Source organism: Parus major, chromosome 8 (assembly GCF_001522545.3).
Source record: "Parus major isolate Abel chromosome 8, Parus_major1.1, whole genome shotgun sequence".
Taxonomy (NCBI): domain Eukaryota; kingdom Metazoa; phylum Chordata; class Aves; order Passeriformes; family Paridae; genus Parus; species Parus major.
The window spans coordinates 5,712,166-5,733,137 of record NC_031777.1 but is presented as its reverse complement, the minus strand read 5'-3'; the positions used below and the strand labels follow the sequence as shown (position 1 = coordinate 5,733,137).

The 20,972-nt window shown below is 43.9% G+C and overlaps 1 protein-coding gene across 2 annotated transcripts in view; it reads left to right on the top strand.

Annotated features, from left to right (window-relative positions):
- Positions 1–20,972, top strand: part of PLA2G4A (phospholipase A2 group IVA) — a 71,198-nt gene that overhangs the window by 5,134 nt on the left and 45,092 nt on the right. For both annotated transcript variants that reach the window (XM_015636328.2, XM_015636329.3), the window contains exons 2-4: positions 10,945–11,047; positions 11,200–11,338; positions 17,660–17,741. In XM_015636328.2, the coding sequence (XP_015491814.1) occupies positions 11,306–11,338; positions 17,660–17,741 (115 nt within the window). In that variant the 5' untranslated portion in view covers positions 10,945–11,047; positions 11,200–11,305. The remainder of the gene's footprint in view (positions 1–10,944; positions 11,048–11,199; positions 11,339–17,659; positions 17,742–20,972) is intronic.

Sequence of the window (20,972 nt, the reverse complement as noted above, 5' to 3'; positions counted from 1 at the left end):
GCCTGATCTGGCAGTCCTGGAAGAAGCAATGTAAAACTGCCTTTTGGGGAGAAGGTGGTTCTAAACCTCTGGAATGGGACTAAACAGAAACTTTCTGGTTGATACTCTTGTGTTCTGGTTTTCAAAACTAGCCTATAATTGAGAATTATAAAAGACTTTTGAGGCACATCTGTACTTTAATTTGATCAGTATGGGTATGTGTTTAAGTCAACATTCCAATAGTGGTCATCTCTTGTCGTAGACAATTTCTATAAAATGCATAACTAACTATTCATGTGCTGCTGTTCTGTTTGAATCTTTTTCCTCCTTAATCCAAGCAGAATGGATAATGAGTTTCTAACCATAGAACATAGTGCTGAATGTAACAGCCCTTTACCTCCTGATAAAGGCAGGACTCTAATTTTCACAAACCTGGTGTTTTTGGACTGTTGTATTGTGAAGAAAAAGTAGTTTTCCCTCTGTAACCAAAGCCCTACAGCTGTGACTTAAGGACAGTGCTGGTGAAAAACCTGACATAAATGGGAACAGGAGCTTGTACAGCTTCTGGGAAGCAGCTCCTGGCTTTCCCTAAATCTCAAGTATTTTTATGGGTGTATGTTTGTTTCAGTGACGATACTTTCAGACTCCCTGCTTTTTCCCAGCACTGTAAGATCCCCATAGGGAGCTGCTGTGAAGCCTGTGCTAATGGTAATGAGAACCAGCTCTTTGCTAATGGCAAAGCTTGCCAACATCTTGCATTTCTCTGGCATTTTCCACTTGGAACAGCACATGTCCATACAGGCTTTCTTGGTGAGTGATTGCATTCACCTGGGACATGCTTCCAAGGGTTATTTTGCTTTTTATACTTAAATTCCTTTTTCCAAGAATTCCAAATGCATTAACTCAGTGTGCTATTCAATGAGCTCTTCAACTTCCCTGTGGCCTGGAGAATGCAGGTTAAATTTTTATAAGGGTGTTTTTGATATAGAGAAAATTATATTGGATATTAGGAAGAAATCCTTCCATGTGAGCATAGGAAGGCCCTGGCACAGGGTGCCCAGGGAAGCTGTGGCTGCCCCGTCCCTGGAAGTGACCAAGGCCAGGTTGAACAGGGCTGACTTGGAGCCACCTGGGATAGTGGAAGATGCCTCTGCCCGTGGCAGGGGTGGGTGGCACTGGATGGGCTTCAAGGTCACTTCAAACCTTCTATGATTCTGTGAAATTAAATAGCTTCTTTTGAGGCATTAAGTCAAATATGAATCAAAATCACGATCTGAAAGGAATGGTGTGGGCCAAGGCCATCTTCTCCATCTGAGAGTGACCTTTCGTGGCTACTTAGTGGCTCTTTCCATTTAAGTGCTGTTTTGAGTAAAAGTGGGGTTAAGCTCTCCCCCAAACAGTTTTATTTAAACTGATGTAGTTCTCTTCTGACAACCTCATGCTTTGGCAAGTTGACATTTTCTTTATAAAAAATCTTTTTGGAAAGTGCTCAAACACCTGCACTATGTGATCTCTGCCCTGTAACGTGTCAGTCATTTCCCTTTCACCCCAGAGACAACATGTCCATGGGTGTTTAATATGCTGAGAGAGAGTCTGAGTTGGCAAGGGAGGTAGTAAGCCCTCAGTGTCTTAAGAAATAGTTAAATTAGAAACTTAGGTAGTTTGGTAAGAGAGTAGTCATAGTTGATTAAGTTTCCTGAACCAATCCTCTGTGCCTCAGAGAGAAGCATGAAAGTCCCCCTTGTGTCCCAGATTTTGCAAAGCTCTTTTAACAAGGGGATATGTAAATTTGGGGATTCTTCCTCCCTTTGACTGCTGTCCTTTTACTTTTGAAATTATTGTTTGCAGCTCCTTAGTAACTGAGAGTTACTGTATCACACTCCTGAAGTTGCTGTGTTTTTTATGGGTTTTGTTACTTCTCTGGTTTTTTTTCTGCTTTGTGTATCCACTGATGGAATTAACCTCCTGGTACTGGTAGAATCACCAGTACCAGGTGAAGAGAATTAAAGAGAAATTATTTTATTTTTTTTTTATTACGATAGAGAAAATTTTCCAAGAATTGTATAAAGATGTTATTTTCAGTTTTAATCCATCTCCAAAGCTTTAGTTGGGAATGTTGGGCATTCATTTGTAGTGGCTTCAGTCCTTCCCTTTATCTTCTCAGGGTCTGTGTGTCTTGTGGATAACAGTTATCTAAAAATGAAGTGGCACCTGATACAAAGCTTTCTTCCTAAATCAGCAGGGGTGGCACTGTAGATCGTGCTACAGCTTGGCGTTTTAACTGTTGGCACTCTGACTCTGTCTGAAATGGTGAGGCAGAAAACTGAAGCCCTTGGGAAAGAGCAGGAGCAGGAACTTGTCTGTGGGGCAGGGCTGGCAGAACTGGCCAGGGAACAGAGAACTTGGGGAAGTTGTGAGAGCCACAGCACAGGAAGAGGAAGGAGCTCAGGCAGTGGCAGTGAGGCACCGCTCCCAGTGTGGTCTCTGAGCAGGAAGGTGCCACTGCTTGCCCTCTCCAACAGGACAGGAGGGTGGAGGAGAGCTCAGCCAAGTCTTTCAGAGAAAATCAAACCCCCTGTGCAAATGCTTTGCCAAGATGAAGCTGCCTTCAAACACAAGCTGGCAGCTCAGGAGCTGCTTGGTCCTGAGAGGCTGTGGCTGCCCCATCCCTGGAAATCTCCCAAGACCAGTGTGGATAGGACTTGGAGCAACCTGGGATAGTGAGTGGCATCCCTGTGGGTGGAAGGAGATAGTGTTTAAGGCCCATTCGAATCCAGATCAGTCTGGGATTCTGTGTAACAGCTCAGATCCACGGCTGAAGGTCTGCTTGGCCAGTGGCTTGGCTGTGAGGAGCCAGGTGGGGTTTGCTCCAGGTCTGGCTTTGTTCAGCATGCAAGGGCTGGATACAAGACAAAGATCACTGTTATAGAAGTACTTAATCTTTCCTCTCAAAAATATAATGTATGTGTTGGGCATGTCTATGTTTGTGTCTGTGTGTAAAACATATATTTATGTTACTTACTCAGACTCCAGCTTGTCAATAGCCATGAAATATTTCCATATAAATTTTACTCTCAGCATATAAAGAGGCTGAAAAATGTCAGCGTCAGAAGTTTGTTCATGACTACTTTTACTAGAAAGTCCAGACAGATTTCCTTGAGTCACTCCAACTTTGTCATGCTTTAAATGCTGTGACCATAGAGACCAAAGGAAGTGCTGCACAATTGTCCCCTTGGCTGCAGACAGTGACCAGAGCTAGTGTTTGGAGTGAAGAGCTCAAAACCAGAAAGTTGAGTCACATTGTGCAGACATGACGAGTGGGAGATGACAAAACACACCTTGTGTGTGCAACCCTTCCTCCAGCCTGGCAGTGCCAGCAGCCTGGCTGGGGCTACAGCCTGTGCCAAAATACCAGGAAATCCTGAAAACTAATACCAATTAAACTGAAAAAGAATGAAAAATACATTGGAAGGAAATATTTACCTTATGTTCAGCTAAATTTGTTTTACCTGCATTATCTGACCAGAAGCTAGCTGTTAAATTTTACCAGCTTGTTCCATTTTTGGCTGTTTTTGTTGGGTTTTTGTGTGAAACCACTGTTTTGCTGTATTACAGGACTGTCAGCTGCAGTTGAAGCCTGAGTGCATCAGGCACCTTTACATGTTGGATTCTTCCCCCAAAACCCCACAAACACTTAAATAAAAGCTTACTCTAATGTTTTCCCTAGAGTTTTTGTTTTTAAACCATTCCTACTTTCCCTTTGCAGGGAAGCAAAAGAAGGGGAATGAAGGCATAGATAAATTAAAGATATGTAAGAACCAAACCCTCATGATTTTAATAAAATCTTTAAAAGGCATTGGCCCAGAAACACTTAGAAGTTGTCTGAGCTAGGTGCTGTCCCCAAGGGACAGGAATGGATTTGGAATGAGATTTTTGGAGGCTGATTATAGAGCTCTAAATCATGCAGCAACAGTTCTTTCCATGGTACCAGTGAGGCATCTGGGAAGGGGATCCTGAGGTTTTGGCAGGCAGCAGCTCTTAACCACAGTGCAGCAGAGCAAGTGGAAAGTTTTGCCAATGCTCCAGGTAAGAAAGAAATGCAGCGGAGGTTTTTTCCTTCTTTTCCCCCCTTCACAGAAACATTAAAGGAATATAGTCAACAAAAAGCTCTGCCCAGTCAGGTGTTGTAATTGAGATGTCTATCGCTTAATTTTAGGAGTTCTTGCATAACTGTTTGGATTTCTGGCAAGACTTCGGAAGCTGCCACTGGCAGTGAGGTTTTCCATTTTAGAGAGCCTGGCACTGGGTACTTGGGGCACCCAGTATCTTGAAATTTGAAAGTGAGCCTTAAACTGTGCTTCCAAAGTGAAAATACCTTTAAACAAATAACTGACAAACATCCCTGGAAGTGTCCAAGGCCAGGATGGACAGGGCTGGGAGCAACCTGGGATACTGGGAGGTGTCCCTGCCCATGAAAAGGGGTGGCACTGGATGACCTTCAAGGTCCCTTCCAACTCACATCATTCCAGGATTATATGATGGAAGGTTCGTTTGTGGAATAACTAGGTTCCAAATTACTACTGGATAGAAATGTTGGGCACTTTTCCATCTTCTTTTCCTAATTGCACTGTGCTCATAGTAAATTACCTGCAGGTATGATCTTGAAATGACACAAGTAATAGGTGGACTTGAGTAGTGCATTCTAATTGTTTTAGGTCTGTATCCTAATAATTATTTTTCAAGCAACTTCCATCAGATTTTTCACATTTCTCTTTGTTTCTTGGCTTTCTCGCTGGAAAACAAGTGAGCTGCTTCCTATGTAAGCCTGACCTACTCAGTGGTGATTCCTGGTCAGCTGCCTGAGGTTTTTTGATGAATTTTGAGACTCTGCCATCTAAACTCTCTGCCTTGTGGCTTTGATTTCTGTAGCAAAGGATAGTGATTGTTGCCATTTTTAAAGTGTATTCTTGGCATCTCTCAACTGACTTTGTTTTTCCCTCTCAAGGCTGTTTTTTATTTCCAGTGCAATTTCAGTTGAAGTAAAATATGATGTTGAAGAAGAGTTATTTAAAGGTATTAACTCAAGGGGCTCTTTCGTTCCTTGAATAAATGAACTCCTTTACTCTTTTGCTCAGTTTCACATTGAAGTCCTCCTGTGAATTTGTCATACAGTGAGTTCACTTATGGTGACATGGGTTTTTCTCATAACCTCACAGGCTGTTGCAGCAAGTGATTCTTGTTAGAGCTCCTTTGTGTAAGCAGGATAATTGTAACATAAACCATTGTGCCCTGAATCAATTGCCTCAGACTTGCAGATGCTGTCTATGGGGAAACTACAGCATGTGACTGGGTTTTCAGTCCAGGGAACTTCCATGGCCAACGTGACACAGGTGTGGGTATTCAGGCAGAGATGCTTCCAGCCTCTTGAATATTCCTGGTGGGGAGGTCATTCCTTGCAGAATGTAAGATAGGGGAGATGTTTTGAATCCAGCCTAATTCAAGTTTATTAAAGGACCATGTCTGATGCCCCTGATTAACCAAGTCTTGCCTCCTGTAACATAGAGCATTATTCCATGTGTATGGAATATATGAAGTGTATGGAGTGTATCCAGTGTATCTGTGGCCTAATAATTTTTCTTCCTCACTTTGGGCCTCTGAAGTAGTCTTCAGCAGTAGAAAAGGTGAAACTTTACACTGGTGGTGATTGTTGGGACTTTTCCGGAGTTTCAGTCCTGCTAGAGTGTTTTACAGCCCTCCTTCCACTGTTGCTGTGTCACCTGTATTTTCAGTAACTGCTTATAGGCTGACAAGTCATCTTTAAAAAAAATTTCCTATCTTTTCATCTATTACCTCCCCTATAGCAGGAAGTCAAGTCATAAAATCTCCTGTCTAGCTATGCTATGTCATCTTCCTTGATAAGCTTCACCCCATGGTGTCCTCTGAAAATGTGGCACAAAGGTTGAACTTTTTGTCCTTTTGCTCAGAATCCTTTCTCCCACCCGTGCTTCCTTAGCAAGGTGTGGGGAGAGCAGTCATAGAACTACAGAATCATTGCAGTTGGAAAAGGCTTGTAACCGATTCCTACCTTGTTACAAGCCCAGAGCACTTCCCTGGTCACCTCCAGGGATGGGGACTCCACTATGGACAGTCTGTTCCAATGTCTGACAACCTTTTCTATGAGGAAGTTCCTCCTGATGTCCAACCTCACAACTTGAGGCCACTCCCTCTCATCCTGTTCCTTGGGAGCAGAGCCTGACCCAGCCCCCCCAGCTGCCTCCTCCTGTCAGGGAATTGTGCAGAGCCAGAAGGTCCCCCCTGAGCCTCCTTTTCTCCAGGCTGAGCCCCTTTCCCAACTCCCTCAGCTGCTCCTGGGGCTCCAGACCCTTCCCCAGCTCTGTTCCCTTCCCGGGACCCGCTCCAGCCCCTCAAGGTATGTCTGGTCATGAAGGCCTGGAACTGGGCAGAGAACTCAAGGTCCCTCAGCTGTGCCAGCACAGGGGGCAGCCACTGCCCTGGGCCTGTGGCCACATCAAGGCTGGGACAGCCCAGGGCCCATTGGCCCCTGGTCCACCTAGGCTCATTTTTAAGTTCTGTCTCCAACACCCCCAGGGTCTTGTCCAGCTTTCCAGCCACTCTTCCCCTCAGCCTGGTGCTGCAGGGGGTTGGGGTGACCCAAGGCCAGGACCCAGCACTTGTCCTTGTTGATCCTCATCCCTTTGGGCTTGGCCCATGGGTCTACTTGGCACATCAGCAGAACACCTACTTTTCCTTTTGTGGTGGAAGTGGAGTGATGGGTGCTCTACATGGAGTCAGAGGCTCCTTGTGTGGGAAGCCCTAAATTAAAAAATAACATTACAGTGATTTTCCAGGATGCTAGGCAAAGTCATGTAGAAACAGTATTTGTTATTTCTGTTATACAATCACAGGATCAATCTAACCAAATAAAATGCTGTAATCTGATTTGATAGAAATGGAGGGTGACATTCATACAAAAAGCCTGAGTCATTACTTAGCTTATTCTCTACCTCTTACTTTTCTCCTAATAGATTGAAAGTTAATGACTGTGCTGGTGAATCACACTTATTATTTTAAAAATTGTTCGTGTCTTTGATTTTTTTAAGAAGAATTGGACAGCTTGATATAAACAATCTCCATCTAATGATTTTTCTTACACTCGTGAAGACGTATTCTGGTGATGATATTGTGCTGTGTTTACTCATTTTCAGGTCTTTTCCACTCAGTGAGACTAACTCTGGAGTAAGCTTGTGCTCAGCATGGGAAATATCTCATTATTCTTTTCTTTTGACATATCCTGTACAAATGAATTATCTGTAGGAATGTACTAAGAATGAAAATGTTCCAGTAATATTCTCTGATTGTGTATGTGTGTGTAGCTTTTTTTTGTGAGTTACTCTGTTACAGTTGGTCTTCCAAGACAATAATCCCTTCTCTGCTTCAGTCTGTCACCTCAAGTGAGTATGAGCTGAGATCACAGAAGACCCTTGACTCGAGGAGTGATCCAGCTATCCACTGATAGCTCGGTATTGATAGTGTTTGAAGCTGTGCCTAGCAATGAAACACCCTTGTTCACTTTTGGGTGAAAGTGAGATTTGGGCACTTAGGGAAAGGCTGGCTCTCCATGACAATGCTGAGATTTATGGCAGCTGGAGAAAGGGAAAGGCTGGCTCTCCATGATGGGGCCGGGCTAAACTGTGGTCTGTTTGCTGTGTGATTTGTAAATTTGGACATTGACCAATAAAACAATGAGAATCAGAGGGTCATGGAATGATTTGGATTGGAAGGGACTTTAATGCCCATCCAGTGGCACTCCCTGCCGTGGGTAGGGATACTTTCCTAGGTTGCTCCAAGCCCTATCCAATCTAGCCTTCAACACTTCCAGGGATCCAGGGGCAGCCACAGCTTCTTGGGGCACCCTGTGCCAGGGCCCCATCACCGTCAGAGGGAAGAATATCTTCTGTATGTCAAACCTAAATTTTCCCTCAGTCAGTTTGAAGCCATTCCCTCTTGCTCGTGTCACTATAATTCCTGACGCAGAGTCCCCCTCTGGCTTCCTTGTAGGCTCCTTCGCATCCTGAAAAGCTGCTGGAAGGTCTCCACACAACCCTCTGTTCTCCAGTTCACTTAATCTCTTCTTTGATTACCTATGATATACAGTTAAACGATCTGGCCAGCTTAGTTAATTTTGGTAGTGCTGCCTGTGAGGTGCTTTTCCTTTAGGAAGGAATGCTGTCAGCCCTGACAACAACATAGTTACAGATGGTGTGATACCACCAGATATCAGGGAAACAAAACAATCTGTGTTGGGAATATCAAAGTGTCCTTGAAGATATGTTTAGAGGCACTGCTTCCCCTGCCAAGGGGAGGCCCCCTGCCAAGGGCAGGGCTCACCAACCCCAGCTCAAATGCAGGATTTTGTATGTGCTTGTGATACAGCCCTGAATTAGTTAGGATCAGCCTGGGGAAGAGGAGGCTGAAGGCAGAGCTCACTGGCGGCTGCAGCTTCTCCTGAAGGGACAGCTCCAATCTCTGCTCCCTGTGGCTGGGGACAGGACCCAGGGAATGGTTGCAGCTGGGCCAGAGGAAGGTTTTCCTGGATACAGGAAAAGCTTCTTTCCCCAGAGGGTGATCAGGCACTGATCAGACTGCCCAGGGAATGGGCATGCCCCCAAGGCTGCCAGAGCTTCAGGATCATTTTGGCCAACTCTCTCAGGGATGCATAGGGTGGGATTGTTGGGGTGCCAGTGCAGAGCCAGGGATCAGACTGGATGATCCTTGGGGGTTTCTTCCCACTCAGGACATTCTGTGATTCCATGAAGACTTTTCCATTCGGCCATGTGGAATGAACAGTGTGTAGTGGAGGTATTAAGCAAAATAATTTTGGGATCACAGCTCTATTTGCTGCAGATGTTTGCAGTAAACATTTTTCAAGACTTTCTTCACTGCTCTTGATGAATGTAATCAGGATTTCTTGGTAGTGCTGTTTTTGGCTCCTCTGCCACACTACGATTTTTACATGTAGAAATCTTTGTGTGCTTTACCCAAACTCTATTGTAATGTAGTACGAGCTTCCAGAGGGTGTGGTGTAATTAACTGATTTGAATTAAATCCACTGTAAGGGATTAAGTATTCAAGTAACTTAAACGTCTGCTTTTTCTTGAGGTGTCCTGCTGGTACTGGGATGAGCATGGATAGCTGTCCCTCTGCCAGCCCTGGGCCCCTGAAATGGCACCTGGGCCTGTGCTTGGGTACTTGCCTGTGGTTATCACATCCCGAGAGACTCTGATTAACACAGCAAGCCAGGAGCTCCCATGTGGAGTAACATGATATGGGCAGGGCTGGGATGTGCAATGCTGATGGTTGGAGCTGTGTGGGAACCTGGGCTCCAAGGCTTTGTGTATGAGGTCGCCTTGCTCCCTGGCTCTGCTGTCCCTGCTGAGAGCACTGCCTGTCGCCTGCACTCTGCGTGGGTGTTGGGATGCAGTTGTTGATGACGTGGTTGCATTTTTGTCCATCTGCATGATCTTTGCCTCATCCAGCATGGAGGACAGATGGCGCCTGGGGACTTATCCTGGCCCTGTAGCCGAAGAGACTGTTGTCTGCAGCATCACAAATGCGCTTCCTGCAGATGTTGAAACAAATGAGGTGGGGGGTTGTAGGGAGACAAGCATGATCTCATGTCTGAACCAGCTAAGGGATCATCTGGGGAACTGGAACTCTGCCTTTAGGATGCAGGACATTAACTCAAACCTGGCTTTTCATCCTGGGTCTAACCTGTTCTCTTATTTCCCCAGACAGAGAAGTATCCTTGGCTTGGTTTTGTGTATCCTCTTAAAGTGAGCGTGGTAGTTGGCTGTGCACTTAGGCAAAATGAGTATTTTCTTGTTTTACAAATTTACTCTCCATTATGGTGATTGGGTAGCTCCTCTTGTTCCCTTTCCTGGATTGCCTTCCAAGATGGCAGCAGTTCCTCCAGAAATTATATAGCTGGACACCTTTACCATGATTCTCCAATGGTGAAGTCTTTCTTATTCACATTTCCTCAGATAAAAATTAATAAATAAACCCAGGATGATTCCTAGCCTCAAACCATAATTAGGTCTGACTGTAAAGAATAGTCAGGCATGACCAGGGAAGTGATGGAATTTCTGTCTCCGGAAGTGTTCAGAAAACATGTGGGATATGGTGCATTTGGACATGGTTTAATGATGAACCTGGCAGTGCTGTTAATGGATGGACTTGATGATCTTGGAGGGCTTATCCAGCCTTAATGATTCATTAACTAAAGAAAGAACATTGTAATGTTCTAGTGATCGTAATGAAACTAAATTTTTATTTTCATGCCTTCCTGAGTTTCTCAAGAACAAAGGTTTGGGAGTGACATAAATCATTGTTTAGGGCTCATCCTGCTATTTCAGAATTTAGCATTAGGAATCATTCCCTTCAGACCAAACCCCACACAGTGCTTCACATCTTTTCACTTTGGATTAGATCACATTAGATCTGCTAATGGTTCAGGTCTGACCATGGTCCAGCTGGATCTGAGAACTGATCCTGTCCAGCAGTTCCCAGGGTTTTTAGAGATGCAGAAAGGAATAATGTCTGTTACTTTGGTAGTTGAAAGCAGTTCTGATTTTGAAGGCCTCTGGTGGCCCCTGATCTTCACAGAGTGCTCAGAAAGCAGTCGCCTATGGAGAGCCTGTTGAAGAGACATGAAGTCCTGGTTTTCAGTTTGCCCCTCTAAGCTTCTGGAACATTTCCAGACAGCCAGGGTTGGCTGGGAGGTTACATACAGCTGCAGCTGGAATTCCCTTTCAGGATTTACAGAGGGCAGTATTGCTGCTCCTGCAGAGCTCACAATCATAACTAGGATTGTAATGCATGGAAGCATAAACACTACAATTTACAGGATAAATGTAATTCCTCATTTCTTTTGTTTATCTGTAGAGCTGCTAGAAACACTGGGATGACTGGAATTTAAGATACTTGATTCCTGCTCTTACCTGGAAGTAGAGGAAATAAGCACGAGAAATTTTTCCAGCTCAGGCAGGTAAATACCTTTATCTCCATAGCTTATGTGAAATTAAGTTCTTGGTTAACAAATGAATTGTGGAAGCCTTCATAATGAGTAGGAATTTATTTGCTCTGTAAAATACAGTTTAAAAGGAACAGATTAATTTTATCTTCTTCTTTATTTATTAGTTAAAGGACCTTTCATACGGAGCTCTGTTCTGAAAAAAGGGGAAGTCTCTCCTGTGTGGGATTGAAATACATACTTGGCAGTTGCCTTGAATAAACTAAGGCAAAAATGTCTATCATAGATCCTTATCAACACATTGTGGTAAGTAGCAGCACTGCATCTCTGATATACATTGTCTTGTATAATGACCTCCCTGCTGGAAGTTACTCCAATGTTATGTGCTTATTTAGAGTTGTTACTATTTCCTTCACGAAGTGGTTGGTGTGTCTAGCTTTCTTCTTTACAGTGCAGTTTTGGGGGGTGGGGACAGATTTGTACTCTTTTTCTTTTCATTAGTATGAATAGAGGGGCAAGCTGACAATTTGGGATATTTAGATCTTAAAGTGGTGTATATCACTAATGTTGGTTCAAAGAGAATCCTCAAAATATATCATGCAAGCTCTGAGTGAGATGATCTGTGCTACTCAGCAGCACACTGTTCCCCTGCTCTTTTCCTTCTGCTTTATTCCAGTTTTCAAGCTGCATCCTTGTCCCAGCTGTCACACCTTTGGGATGGCAGTGAGCCAATGGATCCCACTAAATGAGCAAAAATCCGGTTCAATACAAAAAAAGACAAAGTTTTCTTAGGAAAAAATCTTCCCTGTGAGGGTGGAAAGGCCCTGGCACAGGGTGCCCAGAGAAGCTGTGGCTGCCCCTGGATCCCTGGCAGTGTCCAAGGCCAGGCTGGACAGGGCTTGGAGCAACCTGGGATTGTGGAAGGTGTTCCTGCCCAGGAGAGGGGGTGAAGGGGTGCCACTGAATGAGCTTTAAGATCCTCCCAGCCCAAACCATTCTGGGATTCCATGGAAGGGTTAGAAAATCCATTCTATGCTGTTGGAGCTGCCCCAAGGGGAGAGTGAGCTCAGCCTGTGAAAGTGTAGAAATAGGAACAAGGGAAGCAGGAGGGAAATGGGAGCAGAGCTGCCCTTTGGCAAGCCTGTGGCTCATCAGCCCCTGAATGCAGCTGTGCTGGAAGTGAGTTTCCAAAGCAAACACTGTAATGGCAATTCCTGCCCAAGCCGAAATGTGGAGCCACACAGGGGGTGTTCCTGTCAGGGGCTTCTTGTAACAGTGCCAGGCTGACAGCAAGCAGCAGTGAGATGTCCCCAGAGATAGCTGCCACATACTTGTCACAGTGTTTTACTTTCACATGGCTAAAAATACTCCCTCTGCTTCCTAGAAGTGATCTCTTATCAACCCTGTGGTTTTTGCCCCATGTACTCACATCCTCCATGGCAGTGTGCAGCCAGAAGATGTCAAACTGGCTTTTACTCCCTCCCCAGTCCTGTGAACTGCTGAGAGGGAGGACAAACCTCAGGGTGATTTCTGTGTTAAAACAATACTGACTTAATTCCTTTCAGCATCAGTGCCCTCTCCTGGATGGATTGCTTGGAATGATGATGTACTTTTATGAGAGGTCTCTGAGGCACTTGGTTATATTTTATTAAGTCACTTACATAAAAGGACTTTTTGATGCCAATAATCAACAAAATGGAGCTGACCTACATATACAATACAACAAATAAAAAGTGTTTTTAGTAAATGTAGTTACAACTCCCTAGGAATGCTGAACTGTTGCTGTGGGAATGTTGCTAATTCCAGAATCAACACTGTTTGTGCAAGAGCTGATCCTTTAATTGCTTAGAAAGTGAATGGAAATCTTTGAAGGTTTTTAATTTGAAAACTGAAATCCTGTGAAAAGTTTTACTGAAATTTGGAACAGTCATGGGCAGCAAGCTTACATCAATGCAAAAATCTTGGATATAAATGATATTTGGTATTAAATTACTCAAAAAGATTCTGCATTTTCCAGAAATCCTTGTGCTGATTGTTGTGTATTTTCTGATTTTTTTTTTCTCATTTTATGAAAGACTCTGAGGTATAAATTAAGATGTTCAGAAACCTTGTGCAGATACAGACAGAACTTACTATTACAAAAATGCAAATAATTGAAATGTGTAATACATCTTCATTTATTTTGATATGGGGGATAAATATTATAGCAATGGAAAAAAAGCACTTCAAGATAAAATTTGTGTATGGGCAAAAAAGTTTGTCTTAATTGTAATACCCTGTGAAAGAAGAGCATGAACTCCATTAAATCGATTACTTAAGTAAACAGGCAAATATTTTCATTTGTCCAGCCCCATTGTTAGCTCAAGTGTCCTTAACATGAAGGAAGTAAACTCGTTTAATATTTGTGCAGTCTGCCTGTGCCAGAGCTTCCTGACTGCTTGGCACACAGAATGCCAATGTCCTGGTGGAGCTCTGCTCCGTGATTCAGCATTCTGGAATATGACAAATGTGATATTGAACACATGCAAATCCCTGCCTTTCTGGGCACGTCTGGAAGGGCAGCAGGCAAAACCCTCCCGTAATGTTACGGGAGATTGCTGGGTCCCAGCCCCTGGTGGGAAGGGGGTGGTATTTGTGTGCTCACAAATGTAGGGATATCTAAAAGAGAGCAAAGCAGATAATTAGGGAAATTTTACTAAGGGAAAGGAAAGCATTCAAAGGTGAGAGGAACAAAGGAGGCAGGGAGAGCTAAGGTGAGGTGTGAAAACAGGAGATGCTGAACCATGGCAATTCCAGTCATGAAAAACCTTGTGGATTGAACAGTGAACACTATCCATTCGAGTTTCCATAACTCAGAATATTCTGACATATTCTGACAGGGCACAGTGAAAACTTTTTGGTTCTTCTTTTCTCTCTCAATTTATGGAGAAAGAGGAAATGAAATGAAAGATGTGTAAAGCAAGATCACTTTGGATGGTGTATTTTAGTTTCTTAAATCCATAGAATCCCATAATGGATTGAGTTGGATGGGACCTTAAATCCCATCCCACCTCACTGCCATGGGCAGGGACAACTTGCACTGGAGTTAATTCTGAGTTTTTGAAATTTTTAACCTGTCCTAGATTTTTAAAGGAATGTAGATGTTGCTCCTCTCAGTGTTGCAATGTTGAAGTGATTTATTTGCCATCATCTGTTTTTCAGAAGTACTTGAGGAATTTGTACAGATTTTTATCAAGACTTAAGGTGAACATAAGTCACTTGAAAAAAGGCAACTTAGTCATCTAAACTAGTAAGGGCTGGATTTGTAAAGCATTCAGAGTCAATACATTTCTCATGGTGTTTTCAGGGGACTTCTTCAGAACTCCTTCTGAAAAACTAATAAAAGAAATTCTTCTGAAATATGGACATTTAGGCCTTTTGATCTCCTCAGAAACTGGACTCTAAGTGGAAAATTGCCTTAATTTCCGCTTGCACTTAATTTGCATGAAAAACATTTATTTTAGTGTAAGAAGAGATCTAGACTTTCAAGCTTCCTGTGTGTATCTGTGTATTTATTTTTCTTCTACTGAGAAGGAGATTGTTTATTTCAGTAGTGACAAATTTCCTCCAAGTGTATAACTATGGCCAAATATTAATAACTGTGTATAATTGTAATCCTCAGTGTGTTGTTTTGGGTGAGGCACAGGGAAAGAAGATACTGCTTTACTGTTTTGCCAGGCCTCTGTGTTCTCACATGTCTTTCAGAGGATCCCAGTCCTAAACCAGACTTAATTTTCCTGGCAGTACAACAGCTGGAATGATGGGGGTTGTTGCTTAAGTCAATAAAAAGCAATTTTTGCAATGGCATTAGAAAAACAGTTATCAGCTTGTAATAGAAATAGTGGCGATCTCTGTACTGCCGGGAGGAGAGCAAGGTAAGTGATGACTTGGCCTTGCTTTGATGCTAGGCATATGAATTTAGGCATACGAGTTTAGGCATATGGGAGATGCAAGCAAATTGCTTCACAGAGTGCTTGTTGTCAGGAAGTATGGTGTAGTATCCCCCTTTTCCGGCCAGAGCTGTGGGACATAAGAATTGCACTTGAATTTCACCTATCAGGTGAGAACTAAACCCAGCACGCCCACGTCCCATCTTTGTTGCTCAATTATAGCTCCTCTTCACTGTAAAATGCTCATGATCTCTGATTTGTGGTCTCCAGGGAGGACAAGCTCTTTCTTGACAGCTGAGAAAAAGGAAGAGGGTGGTGTGTTTGGACTTTGGGGTGTTTCTTTTAATTACAAGGTTGGATATGACAAAGGAAATGCTTCAGTCTGTATGAAGAAACTGAGGCCAGTTGTGAAACCAACTTCATCAATCTGACATAGTTGGGAGATAATATAATAGGGAGATAATAAAGCAGCTTTGAGCATTTTCAGACAGCAAACTGAAAATAGGGGGCAGTGAGCGCAGGTAGGCTCTGGAGAGTCATAGCTTGTAAAAGTTCTTGGGGCAGGGTAAATGACAGAGCTGGGATGACTTTACATAGTTGTGTTCCCAACCCTTCACAGATACCCATGAAAATCCCCATTTACCCTGCTGTGGAGGAAGACTCCCGACTTCTTTTTGCCCTGTGGCAGGGGCAGAAATTTGTTCAGGGAGAAGTCACATCCTCCTTCCTGTTCATCCTTCTTGGAAGCTGCAGTGCAGAAGGTGATGGATGTCACTCAGTCATTGGGATGTCTCATGTGAGCCCATGGAAGGCTGTTGAATAGGTGTTGCTCCTTAGGAACTCTGGGTTCCCAAAGCTGAACCCTCTCTGCTGGGTCTGATGCTTTCCAGGTGATCAACATCCCACTGGGAGTATCCAGAAGAGTCTGAATTCCCCTTTTCCTGTGGTTACTGAACCACTTGCTGTGCCATGATGGTTTCAGTAAACTACATTGCCACAGTTTCCACCTGCCCACTTATTTGGTCTTGGATCCAGATAACTCCTATGGCTGTCAGGGGAAAATTCCAGAGACAGATAGACAGTCCTGGCTGGAGCCTCCAGCAGCTGGCACGGCGTGGGGGTGATTACAGTCAGATAAAGCTGATAAACTCGGTGTCTGGGTCAGGTAGTGGCTGCAGTGAAGTCACCCCCTGTATCACTGTGGACATTTTCTCCTGGATCTTTTGCCATGGGGATGTGGCTGTGCCTATGGCCTTGCCTCGGGCTTCTGCAGGAGTTGTGTCGGTATCACTGGAGGTGCTTTTTAATGAGTCCTGACTCAAATGCCACTTAAGCACTCACAAGTCACTTTTGCTGTCTTTAGAAGATTAGTTTTTTTTTTGTTTGGTTGGTTTTTTTTTTGTTTGGTTTTTTTTTTTTTGTGGAAGTGGTTTGTATCCTACAAGACATTAACTTTTTTCTTTATTCATATGAGAGGGATCCAGTTTGGCTCAGGTCTCTGGGTGTGAGCTGTAGACACAAAATAAGGAGGCTTGGCTGAAACAACCAGTTCTGAAAAGAAAAAAGAAAAAGGAAAAAAAAAAAAAAAGCATCCAGATGAAAAAATAGCAGGAAAGCACCAGTCAGAGCCTGAATAAGCATGTCCCATAGCAAGGGTATGGTCTATGATTTTAAATGAATTTCAGTGAATTTCCTGATTGTGCCCTTCTCTCTAGTTGTTTTGGTCCCAGTGACTGATTGGCTGTGTTTATTTTAGTGCACTTAACAAGGTTGGCGGATGGTTAGGAAAAGATAGAAAGTATACAATTGTGTGAGACCTGATCCTTGCTCGAATTCCTCACATTTCCTCCCAATCTCTGTGTCCCTGTAAAGCCAAGTATTGGCTGCCCTGCAGTCTGCACTGGTGATTCTCAGTGGTATCCAGCTGGTTGGTCAAACTCGGGGCTATGTAGATAAAGCAACAATACAGCTGAGTTGGTGACCTCTTTTTATTAAGGCTTTTACATTTTGTTTCTTAATTTCACATCTTGTCCTACTTCCCCAGTTTGTTGAGGACACACCTGCTCCTAGGGAGGCAGCTCCTGCTGTGTGTTTGGGCTTTGCAGGAAACAAGAACCTCTAGAAAGTGCATGAAGTGTGCTGGTAGCTGTTTCAACAGCTTGCTTTGCACCTTCCTTACATTGTATTGAGGCTGCTTTCACACTGAATATTGATGTGTACTAGAAGGTACCGCATTAACTCTTCCCCTTGCTTTTGCAGTGTGCATTTATCTGCTCCAGAATACAGACTTTGAAGTAATTCCTGCTATTCTTTTTAGCAGGGAAGGCAATTAGCAAGACAAGCTGTAAAATACCCTGTTTTTATTTTTCCCTTGCTGAGTACAGCAAGGGAAAAATAAAAGTCAATGGTTCCTGCCTGACTAAATGCCTCAGAGCAGGTTCTGTGGTGAGGGGGAGTGTTGTTGGTTGAGATTAGTAGGTGTGGCTGCAGGAAAATCCAGCAGCCCCAGTGCAGGTACCTCTTGGTAAAGCTCCAGGGTGCAGTTCAGCTTTAGGATGCTCTATCCAGTATGAGTTTCCCTTACGTTTTGACTGGGTGACTTCTCTCTCTCTGATTTTGGACAAAATGAAACCTTATTTTGATAAATAGGTTTTTTTTGGTTCTGGAGCTTAATCATCTCTCACTCTCTGACTTTTAGGTGGAACACCAATACTCACACATATTCACTGTGACAGTAAGGAAAGCCACAAATGTCACCAAAGGAGCCATTGGTGACATGCGTGAGTATCTCTCTTACTATTTTGCCTTTCTTCTATAAGTCTGTTGCTGTGGGCAGGGGGAGATGGTGAATCATTTTGCATTAAATGGTTGTTAGTGGGCTGGTGGTGGGTTTCTGTCTGTCTTGTTTAAAGCCAGGGCAGCGTCCCCATGTCACTGCTCACTCTCACTCAGGGAGCAGATCTGCCGCTCCTTCTTTCCATTGATCCAGAAGGGCTTAGTGAGTTGTAAACGATTTGCCTACAAGCCAGCAACACCTACAATTAGCTTTTTGGCTCGGTCAGAAGTGCTGTCTGAGTGCAGTGAAACTGGAAATTGCTGCCACCTCACAGGGCTGTGGTTTGGTGGGGAAAAGAAAGAGCCCAGAGCTCTGCTGAGTCAGTGCAGAAAGCAAAAAAAAAAATGTAAGGCCATTAAGTAAAAAAAAACACTCAAATGGGTCAGCAGATCTTGTGGTGGGGAGATGGATGACACCAGCACTTCTTCCTCTTTCTGGGAGGCTGCTGGGCCTCTGGACTTTGCAGCTGAAGAGGAAACCACTAGGAAGAACAACTCTGATCTTCTCTTAAGGAGGGAAGAGGGAGAGACTATTGCCTGAATTTGCAGAAAGAATATTTCTGCTTCCTTGGGTCTCTCTGCTTTGCAGCCAGGCCATCTTTCCCTTTTCCCAGTTCTCCCTGAGGCTTGCAGGCTGAGACAGGGAGGATGAGTGTGAACCTTGCCTCCTGCTCTCCCATCAAGCTGACTGGACATACAAGTGTTTCCCAACTCCTGGAAACTACTTTTGTGTCAAACTATAGCAGTTGCTCTGACCCAGTTTTGCTTCAGGCGTTTTTTGTAATTGAAGTCTACTGTTGATGCTAAAATTGCAGGAGGGTTACTAGAGAGGGGGATATTCAACAGCCACTAGTACAAGGAAAGAGAGGGGAGCCCTGGCAAAGGGGAAAAGAGGGAATTGGGAGTCTATCATCCCCTGTGGGGTAAGGGTCACACAGAGAAGATGCAGTGGGGTGTGTGTATACAGATATATGTAATTTCATATATATGGTGGTCTTTAGATAAGAAGACCTCAGGAAAAGTGCTGTAAGAGTGGAACAAGGAACTCATGAGTCTGTATGTGTAAGAAGATGAGTTAAATGGAAATATATGGGTTCTACACAGGTTCTTGGATACAGGTGTCTGTCATGAGACAGTGTGGACAACATGGGCAGGGAAAAAAGGGAGGCTGAATCGATATGATATTAAAGGGAGTATGAAAAGGGTGATGAAAGCCAGAAGATCATGGCAGCTTTGTGCACCAGAGCAAATATGGCCCTATAGTATAAACTTCAAATATTACCTATCAATATAATTGTATTTTTTTCCTAGGAAAAAAATCCTCTTATCTTAGCAAGTCATCAAAATCAAGAAGCTGCTCAGGAAGAACATTTTATTTTGATAAAACCTGCCAGAGTAATGCTGTAGGACCACTGAAACCTGCATGGCTTCTTGTCTGAGGAGGCTGCCAGAGCTTAGTAATCTGAGTCACCCCTATCTCTGGGTGATCTTCCAAGGACTCAGGGCTGGTCCTTGGGGTCCTGGCAAATCCCCCAAAGCAAGAAAAACAGATTGTTGGTTTTTTTGTTTTTTTGTGTTTTTTTTTTTTTATTTTGGAAAAATTAAAAGTGTTTTTATTCCCTGTCATGGGAGCCTGGCAGCTACTTGATCAAATGAATGATTGTGTTAATTACTGTGGGGAGGTGCTTGAAGCTGTGAGTGTGGAACGACATTACAGTTGATTGTGCCAACCTATACATATATATATTTGTTTTATTTGATTTGCCAAAAATTGAACTTGTTGAGGGAATTGCTGAATTTTTGCATCAGGTTTTCTGTTTCAAGGACAGGAAGATGGCTGTGACAGACCATGTGTGATCCCTGTTTGGGGTGGGTGCCTGAATTTCATTTGCCTCATGGACACTCCCAAGCTGTTGACTCTTCTGGGGGATTGCCCTTAATTTTTTCTGTTGTTGTTGTTCCAGGTTATGAACCAGAAGTGCTCTGGGAAGAAGAGGGTTACTTTTATATTGTGGAGTGGTAGAGGCCTGGGGGAACATGAGGGATTTTGTTTGTTTTGATGTTCTTTTTTCCCTATCAGCCTTTCCAAGACTTTCTGGAACAGCTCTGAGAGATTGGAGCAAATCTAAGTTTATGAAATATGCTGAAGTGCTTTGTGTGATATTTTTTATCTGGGGGCTCTGAACTCTACCTGTCCTGAAGGAGTTTTAGCTGGCAGGTCTGGTGTGTGTGGTGCCCCACAAAAGGGGTGGCATGGAGGCAGTAACTCTGAATGGCAGTGTAAATGTTTGTGTCATCCTCAGGCCATTTTGTCATTCTGTGAATCCTTGTGTGGGGATGATAAATGAGATTTCCTGTAAGAACTCACCACCTTGGATGGTGGGGAGGGGGGCAAAAGAAGTTTGAGGGCAGACCCCTTCTTTCCCAGCAGTTCATTCAAGTCCCTTCTTATTTCAGATGTCTGCCCATTTACTGTTGCCTCTGTAGAAGTCCTTCCTTTACTGGTGTCACTTGTTTCAGTTTTAGTGTCCCTGTCTGGGTGACTCCCATGTCCTGGATACTGTATTGTCAACATCCAGGTGATGCAGCTGCAGCTTAACAAAGGTTTAAATCCTGGTTTAGAGGCTGCTGCTCTGGTAGGTGTGCTCAGCTTCTTTCCAGGCTGGAAGGTTCGTGAGCTGAGTAAGTGCAGCAGATGGGAGCTGGGTGACCTTGGCTGGCTGCTCTGACACTCCCTCTGTCAACAAGACAGGGAGAGAACATGACGAAAGGGTTAGCATGAGGACAGGGACAGCTCTCACCTCTTACCCACATAGGAAAACGGGCTCAGTTTGAGGAAATGACTGCAATTTGCCAGTTAATTGTATCACAGTAGGATAGTCAGAAATAAAGCTAAACCTACCTCCTACTTCACACCTTTCCTTCTTTCCTGCTGCATCCCTCTACCAGCTATCAATGGGATTGGAGTCAGCCAATGCACCCTGCTGAATTGGCAGAACCACAGTTCAATGAAAAAGAAGACAAAACAATGTATTAGGAAGAGATTGTTCCCTGTGGTGGGGGGGACAGGCCCTGGCACAGGGTGCCCAGAGAAGCTGTGGCTGCCCCTGGATCCCTGGAAGTGTCTGAGGCCAGGCTGGACAGGGCTTGGAGCAGCCTGGGATAAGGGAGGGCAT